Source organism: Podarcis tiliguerta (genome assembly GCF_965153285.1).
Source record: "Podarcis tiliguerta genome assembly, chromosome: 18".
Classification (NCBI taxonomy): Eukaryota; Metazoa; Chordata; class Lepidosauria; order Squamata; family Lacertidae; genus Podarcis; species Podarcis tiliguerta.
This window is the reverse complement of record NC_139551.1, coordinates 6,186,741-6,206,133: the sequence shown is the minus strand read 5'-3', so window position 1 is coordinate 6,206,133 and position 19,393 is coordinate 6,186,741. Positions and strand designations below refer to the sequence as shown.

At 45.4% G+C, this 19,393-nt stretch overlaps 1 protein-coding gene and 1 long non-coding RNA gene across 3 annotated transcripts in view; one reads left to right on the top strand and one right to left on the bottom strand.

The window, feature by feature from the left end:
* Positions 1-18,490, bottom strand: part of FSD1 (fibronectin type III and SPRY domain containing 1) — a 32,092-nt gene extending 13,602 nt beyond the window's left edge. The window contains exons 1-6 of one of the 2 annotated variants that reach the window (XM_083421698.1): positions 18,073-18,490; positions 7,918-8,013; positions 6,298-6,429; positions 5,133-5,234; positions 2,839-2,861; positions 608-729 (exon numbers count right to left, since the gene is read on the bottom strand). In XM_083421698.1, the coding sequence (XP_083277824.1) occupies positions 608-729; positions 2,839-2,861; positions 5,133-5,234; positions 6,298-6,429; positions 7,918-7,935 (397 nt within the window). In that variant the 5' untranslated portion in view covers positions 7,936-8,013; positions 18,073-18,490. Of the gene's footprint in view, positions 1-607; positions 730-2,838; positions 2,862-5,132; positions 5,235-6,297; positions 6,430-7,917; positions 8,014-10,574; positions 10,719-18,072 lie in introns of those variants that run through there. The other variant, XM_083421697.1, reaches the window with a different exon arrangement.
* LOC310668693 overlaps positions 1-19,393 on the top strand; it is a 197,633-nt gene that overhangs the window by 158,029 nt on the left and 20,211 nt on the right. The window lies entirely within an intron of this gene.

The window sequence follows — 19,393 nt, the reverse complement described above, 5'->3', positions numbered from 1 at the left end:
CTTCGCAAGACGGATTTCCCTATGGGCTTGCTTCGCAAGACGAAAACGTCTTGCGCCTTTTTTTTAAAACTGCCAATGCATTCCTATGGGAAACCGTCAATGCACAGCGGTGCTTCGCAAGACGAAAAAATTCACAAGACGAAAAAACTCGCAGAACGAATTAATTTCGTCTTGCGAGGCACCACTGTACAGTGGTGCCCCGCAAGACGAATGCCTCGCAAGACGGAAAACCCGCTAGACGAAAGGGTTTTCCATTTTGGAGGTGCTTCTCAGGACGAATTTGCTATGGGCTTGCTTCGCAAGACGAAAATGTCTTGCGATTCCTGGGGGTTTTTTTCCGCTCCCCACCCCCTTTTTCTAAGGCACTAAGCTGCTAATAGCCTTTTAGCAGCTAATCCGCTAACCCCTTAAGCCTTTAATAGCCGCTAATAGCCGCTAATCCGCTAATGCGCTTGCTTCGCAAGACGAAAAAACCGCTAGACGAAGAGACTCGAGGAACGGATTCTTTTCGTCTTGCGAGGCACCACTGTATTTTATTTATATCTTTGTTTGTTTGTTTGTTTTTTTATCCTGGTCTGCGACCGTAATAAAGTTCAACCCCGAATACCTGGCAGAAATTTCAGAGATTGCAATATCCGACGCTCCTGCCCGAAATCGACCATCAGGTGGCTCATATTGTCGCTGACTTTGGCCTTGAGGGAGAGCCGAAACGCAGGCGCCATGGTCACGCTGCGGAGGATTGGGTCCGAAGGGAGGGGGAAGGAGAGGAATTTGTTAGAGAGTGTCCCCCCCAAAAAACGACAACCCTCATCCCAACTATAGGGGTACCTCGGGTTACATACGCTTCAGGTTACAGACTCCGCTAACCCAGAAATAGTGCTTCAGGTTAAGAACTTTGCTTCAGGATGAGAACGGAAATGGTGGTGGCAGCGGGAGGCCCCATTAGCTAAAGTGGTGCTTCAGATTACAGTGGTACCTCGCAAGACGAATGCCTCGCAAGACGAAAAACTCGCAGGACGAAAGGGTTTTTCGTTTTTTGAGTTGCTTCGCAAGACGAATTTCCCTATGGGCTTGCTTCGCAAGACGAAAATGTTTTGCGCCTTTTTTTTAAAACCGTCAATGCATTCCTATGGGAAACCGTCAATGCGCAGTGGTGCTTCGCAAGACGAAAAATTCACAAGACGAAAAAACTTGCAGAACGAATTAATTTCGTCTTGCGAGGCACCGCTGTAATAACAATTTCAGGTTAAATACGGACCTCCGGAACGAATTAAGTTCTTAATTAAGGAGCGGGTCCGAAGGGAGGGGGGTGGAGAGAAATTTGTTAGAGAGCGCCCCCTCCCAAAAAACGACAACCCTCATCCCAACTACATCCACACATGGAGGGGGGGCCGAAGCAAAGATGCCTTGGAGCAAAGATTGTGAAACACACAAGAACCCAGTGCCTAGACTTTGAGAGGGGTCAGCCCGGAAACCACTGAAAATATCAAGGTTTTTCATAATAATAATATTTTTTTTTTATTTATACCCCGCCCTTCCTGGTTCAAAAACCGGGCTCAGGGCAGCTAACAACAAATTCAAAACACTTATTTAAAACACCAGATGTCAAAGAGAAAAACAACTACCAGATTTTTAGAAGACATCTGAAGACAGCCCTGTTTAGGGAAGCTTTTAATGTTTAATAGGTTATTGTATTTTAATATTCTGTTGGAAGCCGCCTAGAGTGGCTGGAGAAATCCAGCTAGATGGGCGGGGTATAAATAAAAAATTATTATTATTATTATTATTATTATTATTATTATTATTATTATTTGCAACAAAAAACAGCAGGTGTATAAATAACAAATTATTATTAATTATTATTATTATTATTATTATTATTATTATTATTATTATATGCAACAAAAAACAGCATAAAATACAGTATAAAACGTGAATAACAATAAATCAGTTTAGGGGGTGGGTGGGAAGAGAATGCCACAGAACATGCGCAAAGCGTCTTTCCCTGACTACAAGCAAAGGTGAATTTCAGTCTTTTTTTACAGGATGGGGCAGGTTGCTTCTGAGCACGTACAAAGTGGACTTTCCTTGCAGGGGGAGGGAAGGCCAAGAATAATATGAGGATTAGACAGTCGAGCATCCCTCTCCAGGCTGCTAAAGTCTCTCGCCCGCCATAACTGAAATTCAGGAAGAAGTCGGGGGTGCGTCGAAAGGACACTGACAAACTGGAACGTGTCCAGAGGAGGGCAACCAAAATGGTCCAAGGCCTGGAAACGATGCCTTATGAGGAACGGCTAAGGGAGCTGGGCATGTTTAGCCTGGAGAAGAGGAGGTTAAGGGGGGATATGATAGCCATGTTCAAATCTATAAAAGGATGCCACCTAGAGGAGGGAGAAAGGTTGTTTTCTGCTGCTCCAGAGAAGCGGACACGGAGCAATGGATCCAAACTACAAGAAAGAAGATTCCACCTCAACATTAGGAAGAACTTCCTGACAGTAAGAGCTGTTTGGCAGTGGAATTTGCTGCCAAGGAGTGTGGTGGAGTCTCCTTCTTTGGAGGTCTTTAAGCAGAGGCTTGACAACCATATGTCAGGAGTGCTCTGATGGTGTTTCCTGCTTGGCAGGGGGTTGGACTCGATGGCCCTTGTGGTCTCTTCCAACTCTATGATTCTATGAAAATAAATTGGTGCGCAGCAAGTTGGGCCTTGGATAAGGCAGGAGGGGTGTGGGATGGGGGCCTGGGCATAGGGACCATGGTGGTATATTTTATGTCTAAACGAGGTCTTTGGCAGAGGAGAATACTTGTGGAGCAAGAGATTTTTCCCGGAATGCAACGTACCTGTCTTTGATCTGTTTAGCAGCCTTCAAAGAAGCGTGAGAAAGAGGGCGAAAGAGTAAAAGAGAGAGAGAGAAAAAGAGGGAGGGAGGAAGGGGTCACTAGTTATAATTCAAGACGAGGAAAACAGCACCAACACATTGCCTGTACAGGAATGGAGAACATGCAACCAGCAGCCGATGGTCAGGGATGATGGGTTTTGCAGCCAAGTAAGTTCTGGGCATATGAGACGCGGCTGGCGCTGTGGGTTAAACCACAGAGCCTAGGGCTTGCCGATCAGAAGGTCGGCGGTTCGAATTCCCGCGACGGGGTGAGCTCCCATTGCTCGGTCCCTGCTCCTGCCAACCTAGCAGTTTAAAAGCACGTCAAAGTGCAAGTAGATAAATAGGTACCACTCCGGCGGGAAGGTAAACGGTGTTTCCGTGCGCTGCTCTGGTTCGCCAGAAGCGGCTTAGTCCTGCTGGACACATGACCCAGAAGCTGGACGCCGGCTCCCTCGGCCAATAAAGCGAGATGAGCGCCCCAACCCCAGAGTTGGTCATGACTGGACCTTGTGGTCAGGGGACCCTTTACCTTTAGTTGAGGGCCCTCCGCAAGGTTCCCCATCTCTGTACTAGACTAAGGAATACCCATGCAAACCATTGCTCCCGGCAAAGAGTCCCTGAAACTGCCGTCCGTCTGTCCCCTCCGAACTCCCCCATTCGGCCTCAGAACTCATGATCCCGCGATTGAACGTAAAAGCCTATCAACCGTCTGTTCCTAAAATGCATGGTCAGAGACCTGCAGTTATTGGGCGGTGTTATGTATTGAGTTGAATAGTATCCAATATGCCGCAGTCTGATTGGTCCTAGAACAATAGGATCCAAAATGCAGCAGTCTGATTGGTCCTAGAAAAATAGGATCCAGAATGCAGCAGTCTGATTGCTCCTAGAACAATAGGATTCAGAATGCAGCAGTCTGATTGCTCCTAGAACAATAGGATTCAGAATGCAGCAGTCTGATTGGTCCTAGAACAATAGGATCCAGAATGCAGCAGTCTGATTGGTCCTAGAACAATGGGATCCAAAATGCAGCAGTCTGATTGGTTCTAGAACAATAGGATCCAGAATGCAGCAGTCTGATTGGTCCTAGAACAATGGGATCCAAAATGCAGCAGTCTGATTGGTCCTAGAACAATAGGATCCAGAATGCAGCAGTCTGATTGGTCCTAGAACAATAGGATCCAAAATGCAGCAGTCTGATTGGTCCTAGAATGATAGGATCCAGAATGCAGCAGTCTGATTGGTCCTAGAACAATAGGATTCAGAATGCAGCAGTCTGATTGGTCCTAGAACAATAGGATCCGGAATGCAGCAGTCTGATTGGTCCTAGAACAATAGGATCCAGAATGCAGCAGTCTGATTGGTCCTAGAACAATGGGATCCAGAATGCAGCAGTCTGATTGGTCCTAGAACAATGGGATCCAAAATGCAGCAGTCTGATTGGTTCTAGAACAATGCAGCAGTATGACTGGTCTGCAGGAGCCACCCAATCCAGCTACAGGTGGAAGTGAATCCACAACCTGATTGGCCTACAGGAGAATCCCGGAATTAGCCAATCACCTGCAGCCCATTGTCTAAATAATGTCTATAAAGCAGATATTGTGGGGGAACTTCCATTCCTCCTCACCACTATGAGCTGAATAAAGAGCATGAAATCCTCTCTTGACTCCGAGTATATTTCAGGCGGGATACACATTTAATCAATAATAATAATCTGATAATGATGCGCTCATGCGCTCGCTCTTTGTTGGTGGCTTACAGGACCCCCACCTAAATTCCCACAGAAGCGCTGGCCGGTTTGGGCTCTGCGACAATAGGATTCCCGAAATATTTCCACACAGGCTTTGCAGAGCCTTGCATCTGCTTGCCATCATTTACCGTATTTTTTGCTCTATAAGTGTCACTTTTTCCCTCCTAAAAAGTAACGGGAAAATGTGTGTGTGTCTTATGGAGCGAATGCAGGCTGCGCAGCTATCCCAGAAGCCAGAACAGCAAGAGGGATTGCTGCTTTCGCTGTGCAGCGATCCCTCTTGCTCTTCTGGCTTCTGAGATTCAAAATATTTTTTTTCTTGTTTTCCTCCTCCAAAAACTAGGTGCGTCTTGTGGTCTGGTGCGTCTTATAGAGCGAAAAATACGGTAATCCTGTTTCTCCAAAATACGTGGGCCGGGAGATAACCCTCCAAGCCTGCCCCCCCCTTCACTGAACCACTGAGCCCATTGCTCAGGGAGGCAAGTCGAGCGAGCAGCTCTTTGTACCTGGTTGAAGTCATTGTTCTCAGCGCCCTGGAGTGTTTGGTTGGCTGTTTCCAGTAGTTCCTCGGAGCTCTCTAAGGCTTTTGTGCAAGCAGCCAGCTGGTTCTGGAGCAAGGAGTGGTTTGTGGAACAGAAGAAGGAGAGAGAGAGAGAGAGAGAGAGAGAGAGAGAGAGAGAGAGAGATGTTATAGCTAGCATGTCTGAGGCAAGGTTCTGCCTGGTTCCCTGTCAGGTAGTTGTTTATCTCTTTGACATCTGCTGGGAGGGCGTTCCGCAGGGCAGGTGCCACTACCAAGAAGGCCCTCTGCCTGGTTCCCTGTAACTTGGCTTCTCGCAGGGAGGGAACTGCCAGAAGGCCCTCAGCGCTGGATCTCAGTGTCCGGGCTGTGGAGACACTCCTTCAGGTATACTGGACCGAGGCCGTTTAGGGCTTTAAAGGTCAGCACCAACGCTTTGAATTGTGCTTGGAAACGTCCTGGGAGCCAATGCAGGTCTTTCAGGACCGGTGTTATGTGGTCTCGGCAGCCGCTCCCAGTCCCCAGTCTAGCTGCCGCATTCTGGATTAGTTGCAGTTTCCGGGTCACCTTCAAAGGTAGTCCCACGTAGAGCGCATTGCAGTAGTCCAAGCGGGAGATAACCAGAGCATGCACCACTCTGGCGAGACAGCCTGCGGGCAGGGAGGGTCTCATCCTGTGTACTAGATAGAGCTGGTAGACAGCTGCCCTGGACACAGATTTGACCTGTGCCTCCATGGACAGCTGTGAGTCCAAAATGACTCCCAGGCTGCGCACCTGGTCCTTCAGGGACACAGTGACCCCATTCAGGACCAGGGAGTCCTCCACACCTGCCCGCCTCCTGTCCCCCCAAAACAGTCCCTCTGTCTTATCAGGATTCAACCTCAATCTGTTAGCCGCCATCCATCCTCCAACCGCCTCCAGACACTCACACAGGACCTTCACTGGTTCTGATTTAAAAGAGAGGTAGAGCTTTTGGGGGGGGGGGTGGAGGGAGGAATCCACAAGTCTGATAGCTTGGACTCTGATATGAGGAATATAGAATTCTAGAGTTGGAAGGGACACTAAGAGTCATCTAGTCTGACCCCCCGTGCAATGCAGGGATTATGCACCACTCTGGCCAGACATCTCCCTGCAGTACATGAGCCGCTTACCTGCAACTCGTAAGTCCTGCTGGCTCGATCCTGTTTGATCTTCATCAGCATCCCATCTTTCAGCTCGTCCAGCAGGGTGAACAGCGACTGGAACTCTGCCTCAAGGTCTTGCTGGACTCGGTCTGAATTGGCCTGGCAGGATGAAATCATGGCACATATGAATTTCATGCAAAAATGTATCATATAAATGTTGTAGATCACTGGCTTGTAAATTTGCTAGCTTTAATGAGATGACTGTGTTAACGGGAAAATCCGAGGGCTCCCTTGGACAAAAACAAAGACACCAACCAGGATAATTTGGAGCAAAACAGCAGCCTGTAGGCTTGGCCTTTATTGAACTGTTGCAACAGGGTGCTCCCCTCACCTGCAGGAGAGAGGAAGGACCCAAAAAATGGAGTGCAAGACCTTATAAAGACTTTTGAAATTCCCATCCTGTAGATCAAGTGCCTGGCGTGCTCTGGTCCATGGAGTCACGAAGAGGCGGACACGACTAAACGACTGAACAACAACAACAACAACATTGGAACCAAAAGAAGACTGTGAAAAAATGTCACAGATTTTGATATTTGTTGTTTTTTTATGGATAACCTTGATTTTGTGTTATGTTTTTCTAAGTTCAATAGAACAATTCGAAAAGAAAAGAACTTGAGAGCTCTGTGTTTAAGCTGGTAATAACCTCACTCCTCAAATCTTTATAGAGAATGCAAGTCAGAAACATACCAGCCACTGACTCTATTCTGCCATCTCCGTTTTTCCAGTGGATTTTTTTGAAATCGACCCGAAGGCACTATATCTGATCTTGCGAAAGTGAAACCTATATTTTGGAATTGTTAAATTACGCAAACAGGGTGCCCAAAGCATCAAAATGACTAGGTGGAAAACAATCATACCGTAGACAAAAAGCCAGATTATTCTGCCGCTCGATATCATATAGGCCAGGCACCCCCAACCTTTGGCCCTCCAGATGTTTTGGACTACAATTCCCATCATCCCTGACCACTTGTCCTGTTAGCTAGGGATCATGGGAGTTGTAGGCCAAAACATCTGGAGGGCCAAAGATTGGGGATGCCTGACATAGGCACTGTCTAATTATTAAATTATTTGCTTTACTGAAGCCCAGTGTTAATAACATTTGGCTTGAAGTAGTAAGCTGTTTAGGGACGCGGGTGGCACTGTAGGTTAAACCACAGAGCCTAGGGTTTGCCGATCAAAAGGTTGGCAGTTCGAATCCCCGTCACAGGGCGAGCTCCGGTTGCTCGGTCCCTGCTCCTGCCAACCTAGCAGTTCAAAAGCACGTCAAGTGCAAGTAGATAAATAGATACCACTCTGGTGGGAAGGTAAACGGCGTTTCCGTGCGCTGCTCTGGTTCGCCAGAAGCGGCTTGGTCATGCTGGCCACATGACCCGGAAGCTGTACGCCGGCTCCCTTGGCTAGTAAAGCGAGATGAGCGCCGCAACCCAAGAGTCGTCCGCAACTGGACCTAATGGTCAGGGGTCCCTTTACCCTTTATCTAGTAGGCTGTTTATACAGTCATGCAACTTCCTTTGACGAGGGTCTGTGCCAGGACCTCTCACTGCAGAAATCAAACTCTGCTGACCCCTGAACCCTCAGCCAAGTTACCTCCACGTTCTGCAGCATCTGTTTGAGGACGTAGATGAAATTTTGGATTTCCTCATTTTTCACAGCCAGGGTGGTGATGATCTTCCTAAGCGCGTCCTTAGGAAAAAAACACCTTGAGTCAATGGTTTCTTTTATTTGCGTGTGTTCATGCTTTCCTTTCATGCCCTCCGACGACACTTTAACCACCCAGGTGTCCTTGCTATTGAGTATTCACGATAATAATAGAATTGTGGAGTCAGAAGAGACACCTGAGGGTCATCTAGTCCAACCCCCTTGCGATGCGGGACTCTTCCGTCCGGCGTGGGGCTCGAACCCACAGCCCTGGGATTAAGAGTCTCATGCTCTGCCCATTAAGCTACCTGGAGAGGTCAGATACCCTCCCACTTTCTCAATGAAACTTTTTAAAATTTGCTTTTAAAATTGTCATGAAACTGCTGTGACAAGTAAACAATAAAAAAAATCAATAATATATCCAGTGAAAGGCAGGGCAGAAAAATCCTAAACACCTATCTGTTTATCTATCATCTATCTATTTATCTATATCATCTATCTATCTATCTATCTATCTATCTATCTATCTATCTATCTATCATCTATCTATCTATCATCTATCTATGTCTGTCTATCTATCATCTGCCTGTCTATTATCTATCTGTATCTATCTGTCTGTCTACCTATCTATCTATCATCTATCTCTATCTATCTATCTATCTATCTATCTATCTATCTATCTATCTATCTATCTAATCTATCATTTGTCTGTCTATCATCTATCTATAGCTGTCTATCATCTGTCTATCTATCTATCTATCTATCTATCTATCTATCTATCTATCTATCTATCTATCTTCTATCTATCATCTATCTATCTATCTATCTATCTATCATCTATCTATCTATCTATATCATCTATCTATCATCTATCTATACCATCTATCTATCTATCTATCTATCTATCATTTGTCTATTATCTATATCTATCATCTATCATCTATTATCTATCCATCTATCTATCTATCTATCATCTATCTATCTATATCTATCTATCATCTATATCTATATCTATCTATCTATCTATCTATCTATCTATCTTCATCATCATCATCATCATCATCATCTATCATCTATCTATATCTATAGCGGTCTGTCTGTATGTCTATCTATCATCTGTCTATTATCTATCTATATCTATATCTGTCTGTCTATCTACCTATCATCTGTCTATCATCTATCTATATCTATCATCTATCTATCTATATCTATCTATCTATCATCTATCTATCTATCATCTATCATCTATCATCATCTATATCTATCTATCTATCTATCTATCTAATCTATCATCTATCTTTCTATCTATCTTTCTATCCATCTATATCTCTCATCTCTCATCTCTATCTCTATGTCATAAAATTTGCACACCGCTTGATTGTAAAACAACAACAATAACTTCAAAGCGGTTTACAAAACAGGTAAGTCAATAAAACCAAGAAAAACTACAACCCAATTTTAAAACATACAAAAGCTGAAATACTGGAAAAGATCACAGCTAGCTCAGCTTTCTAAAAATCTGGGTAGGCTTGCCCAAACAAGGATGCTTTAGGCAGGCAATGGGAAAGGTAACATGAAGATGCCTTGCTTGAGCTCAAGAGGCAGTAAATTATTATTAAATGCGGAGCGGCTATTGCGTGGCACCTGCTGATCAAAGTGGTTGAGTGGGCACATGAGTTCCGAATTTTGCAAAACGGAACATAGGTCAAAATTGTAAGTCTCCTGATAAAGCATTTTTAAAACACCGGGCAGGCAAAACATTTCTCTTTGCGATTCCATTTATTGCATATCTTTCAGACAACCATACTTTTAAAAATACATTCCTGCAATTGCCTGGGGTTGGACTAGATGACCCCTGGGGTCCCCAATTCTATGATTCTAAGTTTCCCCCTAGCCAAACCACTGGTCCATCTTAACTCACAGTAGCTCTCCAAAGTTTCAGCCATTGAACACCTTCCTTGGAGGTGCCCAAGATTTGAATCTGGATCTCTGCTTGCCAAGCGAATGTTCTGCCACTCAGCTATGGCACAGCTACAAAATTAAGGAAGATTCTAGTTCTCATGAGAAGCCTGAACACAAAGAAGCTGTTTTTTATGAGCCAGTGCCTGGTTCCTTTAGCACAATATCCACACCGCTTTGGCAGTGCTCTCTTCTACAATTTTTTAAAAAATCCTTGCACACAGAAAAGCAGGACAGGAGGAGAAGGCCTAGCTTTCTACCTGTCGGGATTTTATTTTGCTTGACTTTGGAGGCACACCCCACCGTACTAGCGCCCGAGAGGCAACACAGACAGACACCCACCGCCCTGAGGTCACCTCCCCTTCGCACCTTTTCTCCAAACGCAGAAAGCGCTCCTTAACCCCCTCTCTGCCTTTTCCATCTTTGCAAAGGCAACTCCCAAACTCCGCACCTTTGCAACCTCCCCTAAGATGCAAAGTCGACGGGGAACGAGGATGACAAAGCAGAGATGAAGGGAGGCGACAGAAACTCCTTTGGCCCAAAGCGAGCATCTCTCCATCTCTCCCTCGTCCTCAGCTTCCTGGTTGGCGCATCCTGTATCCTCCCTCTTTTCCCCCTCTGCATCCCTCGCATCAGCATCTTTTTACCTTTTGGTCCCCCATCTTCAGCTGCTTCCTCTGTCATGGACCAGGAAGGATGCTGGCTGCGAGGCGGGGGGGGGGGAATTAGTCCTTTCCCCCTCCCTCTTGTGGAATTAACAAAGCTGATTGGGGGGTTGTGGCCGGGTGGAGGGGAGGGTGGGGGCAGGGAAATGCTTCTGAATTTACTGCCCTTCCTCTCTGCGCAGATGGAAGAGCATGCTGGGAAATGTAGTCCAGCGAGAAAGAGGGAGAATAGAGGAGGGGTGGAATTGGGTGGCGATGAAAGTAGGCTTGTAGACAAAGGATTCGCCTGCATGACTAGGTTCCTGGTGTATGTAGCAGGCTGAAGTTCATCCAAAGCTGAATAAAAGGTTTTCTTTTCTTTTTTTGGAAAGATATTTATTAAAATTTCAACATACAGAAAAAGAATAAAAAGAAAAAGAAAATACAAAGTAAAAACAGTTAAAAACAGATCAGTCTTTCCATATCTGATCTTTCATTTGCTTGTTTCGCTGACCTCCTCACACCTCCCTTTCTTGTATTCCAGTTCAATTAGTTAATTCAGCAAATCCTTTCCCTCTTTGATTTTATCTTAATCTGTTATCTTAATATATTATAGCTTTAGATTATCACCTGTTAACAATCCATTTTTACATATTCCTCTATAACATTGCTGCTAAAAACCACTTAACTTCAATCCAACGTCATTCTAACATTCATTAATTTTGCAGTATTTCTGTAAATAGTCTTTAAATTTCTTCCAATCTTCTTCCACCGACTCTTCTCCCTGGTCTCGGATTCTGCCGGTCATTTCCAAAGCTGAATAAAAGGTTTTCAGCACAGGGGATGAAATGCGGGAGGAAGAATGGACAAAATTTAATGATCATTTGGTTAAAGTTGTTAAGTTAAACTAATTGGAAATACCCTGCAGGTATTAGATTGGCTTAGGATTTTATATAAGTTAAGTGATGAATTAATACAGTAGTACCTCGGGTTACATACGCTTCAGGTTACAGACGCTTCAGGTTACAGACTCTGCTGACCCAGAAATAGTGCTTCAGGTTAAGAACTTTGCTTCAGGATGAGAACAGAAATCGTGCGGCGGCAGCAGGAGGCCCCATTAGCTAAAGTGGTACCTCAGGTTAAGAACAGTTTCAGGTTAAGAAAGGACTTCCGGAACGAATTAAGTTCTTAACCCGAGGTATTGGGTTGGGGAAAACTATGAGGCGGACTCTCTTTCTTCTCCACAATAACACACTTGCAAACTCTAGATATTTATTTATTTATTTATTTATTTATTTATTTATTTTTTCTCATGTGTAAACTTGAGATGTCAAGGTAAGAAGTTTCAGAAGTCAATGACTCATTCTTTAACTGCATGCACTTTGTGGAGAGATTTGTTATTTTAATTAAAGCATTTTAACGTCCGCTCAGTCCTCGTAAGGTCTCCACTGATGCCCTTTGATGCTTTGTAACACCCTGGAGTGATATCATATTGCGTGTGACTCTCCACATTGACTGACAGCTGCAGATGGGGAGGAGAAACTAAGCCCAGCTTTGCACTTGAAGGCAAACCTACCTAATCCACATTTTCCGAAACAATATGAGAACCGAAGCGCAGCCAGCCTCAGAAATTCACACGTAACTGAATTTTGCAATGGCGTTCCCCAGGAAAAAAATTTGCTATCGTGATACTAGGGTAAAGTGTGCCAATAGCGTACAGTGGTACCTCGGGTTAAGTACTTAGGTAGTTCTGAGAGAATTTTTCCTCTGAATGTTTGGTTGAATGTCTCCCTACTGTAAATCTCTCTGCTACAAGGCTGGTTTACTTCTCAAATTATACACACTGCTTTTGTTCAGTACAGTGGTACCTCAGGTTAAGTACTTAATTCGTTCCGGAAGTCTGTTCTTAACCTGAAACTGTTCTTAACCTGAAGCACCACTTTAGCTAATGGGGCCTCCTGCTGCAGCTGCGCCGCTGGAGCACAATTTCTGTTCTCTTCCTGAAGCAAAGTTCTTAACCTGTAGCACTATTTCTGGGTTAGCGGAGTCTGTAACCTGAAGGGTATGTAACCTGAAGCGTATGTAACCCGAGGTACCACTGTACAAACATTAGAGGAAACTGCTTTGCAGAAATAGATATGTTAGACAAAAATACACTGAAGCGTACCGTAGTTTTCGGTGTATAAGACAAGCTTTTTTCCCCCTTTAAAAATGATGTTTAAAATTTGGGCTTGTCTTATACATGGTAGTTCAGAGTGGGGGCTGGCTCAACAACTCTGGGCAATCCTCCCCCCCCCCCCATTTTCTTAAATCAGAGTCCCCCCCAAATAGGGGTCGTGTTATACACAATGGCGGTTCCCTCACTGCGAGAAGCCAAGTTACAGGGAACCAGGCAGAGGGCCTTCTCGGTGGTGGCACCCACCCTGTGGAATGCCCTCCCACCAGATGTCAAAGAGAACAACAATTACCAGACTTTTAGAAGACATCTGAAGGCAGCCCTGTTTAGGGAAGCTTTTAATGTTTGATCTATCACAGTATTTTAATATTCTTTTGGAAGCCGCCCAGAGTGGCTGGGGAAACCCAGCCAGATGGGTGGGGTATAAGTAATAAATTATTATTATTATTATTATTATTATTATTATTATTATTATTATCATCATCATCATCATTATTATGTTATACATGGAAAAATACTCTATATATCAGGAGATATTCCAACTAAACCACGAATGAATTTTCATGACTTTTTAAAAAAAACTGCGATCTGATGTGGGAAATGTTGGAGAACTGGAATTAGGATTGGGAGAAAAAGGAAAGGAAAAGAAAACTTGGCTATATGCAACCTGAGCCTGTGTAATTTGTTTCTTAAAAAAACAGCGCTGAATCTGCTCTCTCTGTGTGTGCGGTTTGCAATGACTTGCATGATTATTGCAATTATTTGCACCTGCGGTGCTTTTCTTTGGGGGGGGGGGAAGGTGGGGGGAACTCACAACAAAGTTTGCTTGTTTGTTTTATTGCAATTGTTTTATTGTTTTATTGCAGTGCCACACACACACACACAAATCCTGGGCAGTAAGATGTGATTAACAAACTCAAGCAGACAATGGTCTGGATTAGAAATGGCCACCATTTTATCGATTATAGACATAGGTGGATTTTGAGCTCAGGCATTGGGCATATATCCATTCCAGCCCCCCCTCCAGTCAAATACAGTGGTTGTTGTTTAGTCGTTTAGTCGTGTCCGCCTCTTTATGACCCCCTGGACCAGAGCACGCCAGGCACTCCTGTCTTCCACTGCCTCCCGCAGTTTCGTCAAACTCATGCTGGTAGCTTCGAGAACACTGTCCCACCATCTCGTCCTCTGTCGTCCCCTTCTCCTTGCGCCCTCCATCTTTCCCAACATCAGGGTCTTTCCCAGGGAGTCTTCTCTTCCCATGAGGTGGCCAAAGTCTTGGAGCCGCTTTGGTGGAGGGAAGTCTGCGAATTGGGAGGGGGGTTAAAAATGTTTTCTTTTCGGTTATTTTTTAATGTCAATGAGAAATGTGCGGGGTAATATGGTATTGATACAATGTGGCATATAACTGAAAACTAATAAAAATTATTTGACAACAACAAAAAAATATTTATTTATATACAGTGGTACCTCAGGTTACAGACACTTCAGGTTACAGTCTCTATAGTGCTTCAGGTTAAGAACTTTGCTTCAGGATGAGAACAGAAATCATGCTCCAGCGGTGCGGCAGCAGCAGGAGGTCCCATTAGCTAAAGTGGTGCTTCAGGTTAAGATCAGTTTCAGGTTAAGAACAGACCTCCGGAACAAATTAAGTACTTAACCCGAGGTACCACTGTATTTTCCCAGTAGTGATGTATGGAAGTGAGAGCTGGACCATAAAGAAGGCTGATCGCCGAAGAATGGATGCTTTTGAATTCTAGTGCTGGAGGAGACTCTTGAGAGTCCCATGGACTGCAAGAAGATCAAACCTCTCCATTCTGAAGGAAATCAGCCCTGAGTGCTCACTGGAAGGACAGATCCTGAAGCTGAGACTCCAAGACTTTGGCCACCTCATGAGAAGAGAAGACTCTCTGGAAAAGACCCTGATGTTGGGAAAGATGGAGGGCACAAGGAGAAGGGGACGACGGAGGGCGAGATGGTTGGACAGTGGAAGTTTGAGTTTGACCAAACTGCAGGAGGCAGTGGAAGACAGGAGGGCCTGGCGTGCTCTGGTCCAGGGGGTCACGAAGAGTCGGACACGAGTAAACAACAACAACAACAAGCATCTGAAAAAGTGTGCATGCACACAAAAGCTTGCACCAGAACAAACTGAGTTGGTCTATAAGGTGTTACTGGACAATTTTTAATTTTTTTATTTTTATTTCAAGTAGGTTGATTGTATGCTGTTTGGTTGTTATTCAAAGAATTAAAAAAACCACACAAATATTTGGTGTGTTTTGGAGAGGGGGGAGAAGTAGGGAGAAACTGGCTCTCTTTGCTTTTTAATATACAGTGGTGCCTCGTAAGACGAAATTAATTCGTTCCGCGAGTTTTTTCGTAGAGCGAGTTTTTTCGTCTTGCGAAGCACCACGGCGGGGAGGGGCGGGGAGAAGCAGGACAGCTGCCGCAGCCGGTACCTTGGACTCACCCGCGCCTTGTGGTCACCGCGAAACGCGGCTGTTGGAGGGCGGCGGGGCTCAGGAGCGCGACTCTGGCTGCAGCGCTGGCTGCTGGCGGCAACAGCTCCTGAGGGGAGCGCGCGAGGGCGGTGGGCAGCGGCGCGAGGCAGCCGGAAGGTCGAAAGGTCGGCCGGAAGGTGGGAGGGAGCCGGAGGAGCGGGGAAGCGAGCGTGCGTGCGTGCAGTGACCGTCGCCATAACAGGAGAGGCAGGGCTGTTTCGTCTAGCGAAGCAAGCCCTTAGGAAAATCCGTCTTGCGAAGCACCTCAGAAAACGAAAAACCCTTTCGTCTAGCGGGTTTTTCGTCTTCCGAGGCATTCGTCTTGCGGGGTACCACTGTACCTAATATCTCTGAGTACGCACCGCTCTGCCGCTTGCCCTCTGTCAAGCGTCTTTCGTTCCACTTCTGCAAGGCTGCACATTATAGGGAGAGAGAAATCCGGCCTCTATTAATAGCAGGAAACTGGTCCCGCCGATCTCCTTTCCAACTTTGGTTAAAGGCCCGGGGAGTTGGCAGCGGCTCAGGGATTTCTTCGAGCCAAACTCCTGAAGGCGTAGAGTTGGTTCAACCGCCCCCCCCCCACTGTCCGCCCTTTGCAGAATTTGCAGTGGGGCTGTTCCAGAGGCCTGGAGGCCTCGCATAACCTCTTCTCACCCCCCCCCCTCCGGCGAGAGAAGACTAATCCCTCGAAGCGAGGAGGCCGCTGACTCGTCTTCCCACCTGCTCACATCTCCTTTACACAACACGGTTTCACGTCGTCTCAAGATCGCGTTTCGAGCACCCTGGAAAATATTCCCGTAGTACATGAAAATGATGTATAGATGGTACATAACACCAGTACAGATAGCAAGGATGTATAAAACTGGCTCAAATATATGCTGGAAATGCAAGGAAGAGGAAGGGACTTTTTATCATATGTGGTGGGATTGTAGAGAAATTAAAAAGTTTTGGGAAATGATATATCATGAGTTGAAGAAAATGTCCAAACTAACATTTGTAAAAAAACCAGAAGCATTTCTGTTAGGGATTGTAGGAAAAGACCTGCCAAGGAAAATGAAGAATATATTCATGTACGTAACAATGGCGGCACAAGGATGGAAGAATGAAGAAACCCGGACAAAAGAACAATGGCAAGAGAAACTGATGGACTATGCGGAACTGGCAAAATTGACGTACAAACTGTGTGATAAGGACAACTGTGGCTTCAAAGAAGAATGGCAACTATTTACAGACTATTTAAAGAAACAACAAAGCGAATTGGACTCCTTGGCAGGTTTTGAAGAAACTGACACAAATTTATTTGTTAATATATTAGATGGAGGATTTAGAGATTTTTACATTTTTATAACATGCGTTGAAAAGAGAGAGGAACTGAGGGAAGTCTTGGGGGGAGGAAGTGAGGGTTATTTGGAGGGGAGGGGGAAAATGGGGGGGGATGAAAAGAAGATGATATGTTTTGATAATTTGGTATGTTGAAACTCTTTAATAATTTATTTATTTTTAAAAGGAAAATGTTCCTGTGGACCATTGATCCGTGCTGGGTGTAACCACGAGTTCTGCACCTGGGTGGGTTTCGTGGTGGGGCCAAATGGGCAGAAGTTCCCATCGCTCTTTTTGTTTTTAAATTTATTTATGCAATTTTTCAACTGAATTTTTTTACAGAGATATATCAAACGTAAATAATAAAAAAAAAGATTCCAAGGAATCTCCTGGACTTTCCTCCTCCCCTTTGTGGGTCCTATTATTAATCCTTTCCTCTCGTATCTTTTATGATCATCCAAACCCTTTACCCCTTCCTTTATGTCCAGAATCAACCTTAAACGACAAGTGCTATTCCAATCCTGCTAATGATTTTGAACTGTCTTATAAATTTCCCCCATTCCTTACTATAATTTTGGTATTCCTGATTTCTGACTCTTCAGGTCATTTTAGCCATTTCGGTGTAGTCCATCACCTTCATCTGCCATTCTTCTCTGGTGGAAACTTTAGCTTCTTTCCATCTCTGGACCAATCACATCCGTGCAGCCGTGGTCACATACATAAATAGTCTTTTCTGCTCCCTTGGGATTTTGGCACCTAGAATTCGTAAAAGGAAGGTTTCAGGGTTTGATCCCACAATGCAGTAGGATATGCTTCATACAATCAACGTCCTGGGAACATAAACAAAACCTATTCTGATTCGGGACACCCCTCAGTCTGCCATTTAGAACTTCTGAGGAAATTACACTGGCTTTAGTAAATAAACACTGATAGGTACAGACAAATTCCTAAGGTATGAGGATATCTGAAAGTCATACCCATATTGGGTTCCAGCTGCGACCGGGCTACAAATTACATAAGACCCGGATTGCAGGTCGCTATGTGAGATGTCCCAAAGCCTTTGCCTCCGGGATTCAAGGGCAGTGTCGTAACCCAGATGATATAAGAGGGATGATGTCAGTCCAATCGAGGTGGCTTTTCTGGCCATAGTTTTCAGCCATGGGTTCAGCAACTTGGTTCTAGAACTCAATCCGTTTCCTGGAAGTCCGTTTGACTTCCAAGACGTTCGCAAACCAAGACGCGGCTTCCGATTGGCTGGCTGGTCCTGGAAGAAGAAGAGGAGGAAGAAGAAGAAGAAGAAGAAGGAGAAGAAGAAGAAGAAGAAGAAGAAGAAGAAGAAGAAGAAGAAGAAGAAGAAGAAGAAGAAGAAATCTGGCTGAGTTTCCCAAGCCACTCTGGGCAGCTCCCAATCGAGTGTTAAAAACAATACAACAATTCAGTTGTAAACAATAGCCAACAGTCAAAATGGATGTTCGGCTTCCGAAAAACGTTTGCAAACTGGAACGCTTACTTCTGGGTTTGCGAAGTTCGGGAACCGATCTGTTCCTCAACGCAGCTGTCCAGGAATGAAGGTACCACTGTAACTCGAAATAAGTGGCGTGGAGACATTTCATTCCAAATCTGCTAGGTGGAGCCCATACGGAGGATGAAGACAGGTGGGTGTCTCGCCCCCCACGCCATAAACATAAATCCTAGCTATGCCCATGGAAGGAAAGGCTCATATTGTGTTCCCTCGATACCCGACGATGAACCAAAGCAGTGGTTCAGTCGGGTAATTTTAGAATCGCGCATAATGGCCCTAAGGGGGTGCCCTATAGATGGTGATTCGTATCGCTTGCTTTATTTCAGAATGTGGGCAAGCTGGTCCTGCTGCGGTTGGGGTTTTCTTCCTTGAGTGGGGGGACAGACAGGACCCCTCACCTGCTCCTCCTGCTGAGTCCCCCCCCTCCCGGACATCTGCTCCCAAGTCCTTCTGACCCCCCCCCCGGCAGCTGACAACTTCCCTTTAGCACATGGCTGAGATTTTCCGCGACATTTCCAAGCTTCCAAATGTGTGAGCATATAAAAGGTCAGTCAGTACCACGGAGGGGGGGAGCTGTATCAAATTCCCTGGCGCTCATTCCCTGCTGAGTGCCGTGACTCAGCCCCCCGTGCTACCGCCTTAAGAACACGCGATTGTCTTGCTATTTGCTACTCATTCAACCAAGGGGGGGAACCCCCCCCCAGCACCAGTGTGTACCATCAATCAGGAGAGCAAACACTCCACTATTTCTGAAAATAGGGACGCCCTACATCTCAGGGATGCGGGTGGCGCTGTGGGTTAAACCCCAGAGCCGAGGACTTGCCGATCAGAAGGTCGGCGGTTCGAATCCCTGTGACGGGGTGAGCTCCCGTTGCTCGGTCCCTGCTCCTGCCAACCTAGCAGTTCGAAAGCACGTCAAAGTGCAAGTAGATAAATAGGTACCACTCTGGCGGGAAGGTAAACGGCATTTCCGTGCGCTGCTCTGGTTCGCCAGAAGCGGCTTAGTCATGCTGGCCACATGACCCGGAAGCTGTACGCCGGCTCCCTCGGCCAATAAAGCAAGATGAGCGCAGCAACCCCAGAGTCGGCCACGACTGGACCTAATTGTCAAGGGTCCCTTTACCTTACTCTATAATAATATTTTTTTATTATTTATACCCTCCCCATCTGATTGGGTTGCCTCAGCCACTCTGGGAGGCTTCCAATATATATAAAAACATAATAAAACTATAAAAAGCTGTCTTCAAATCTCTTCTAAAGGTTGTATCGTTACTTATCTCCTTGCTCGGGGAGGTTGCATGAATGTCAT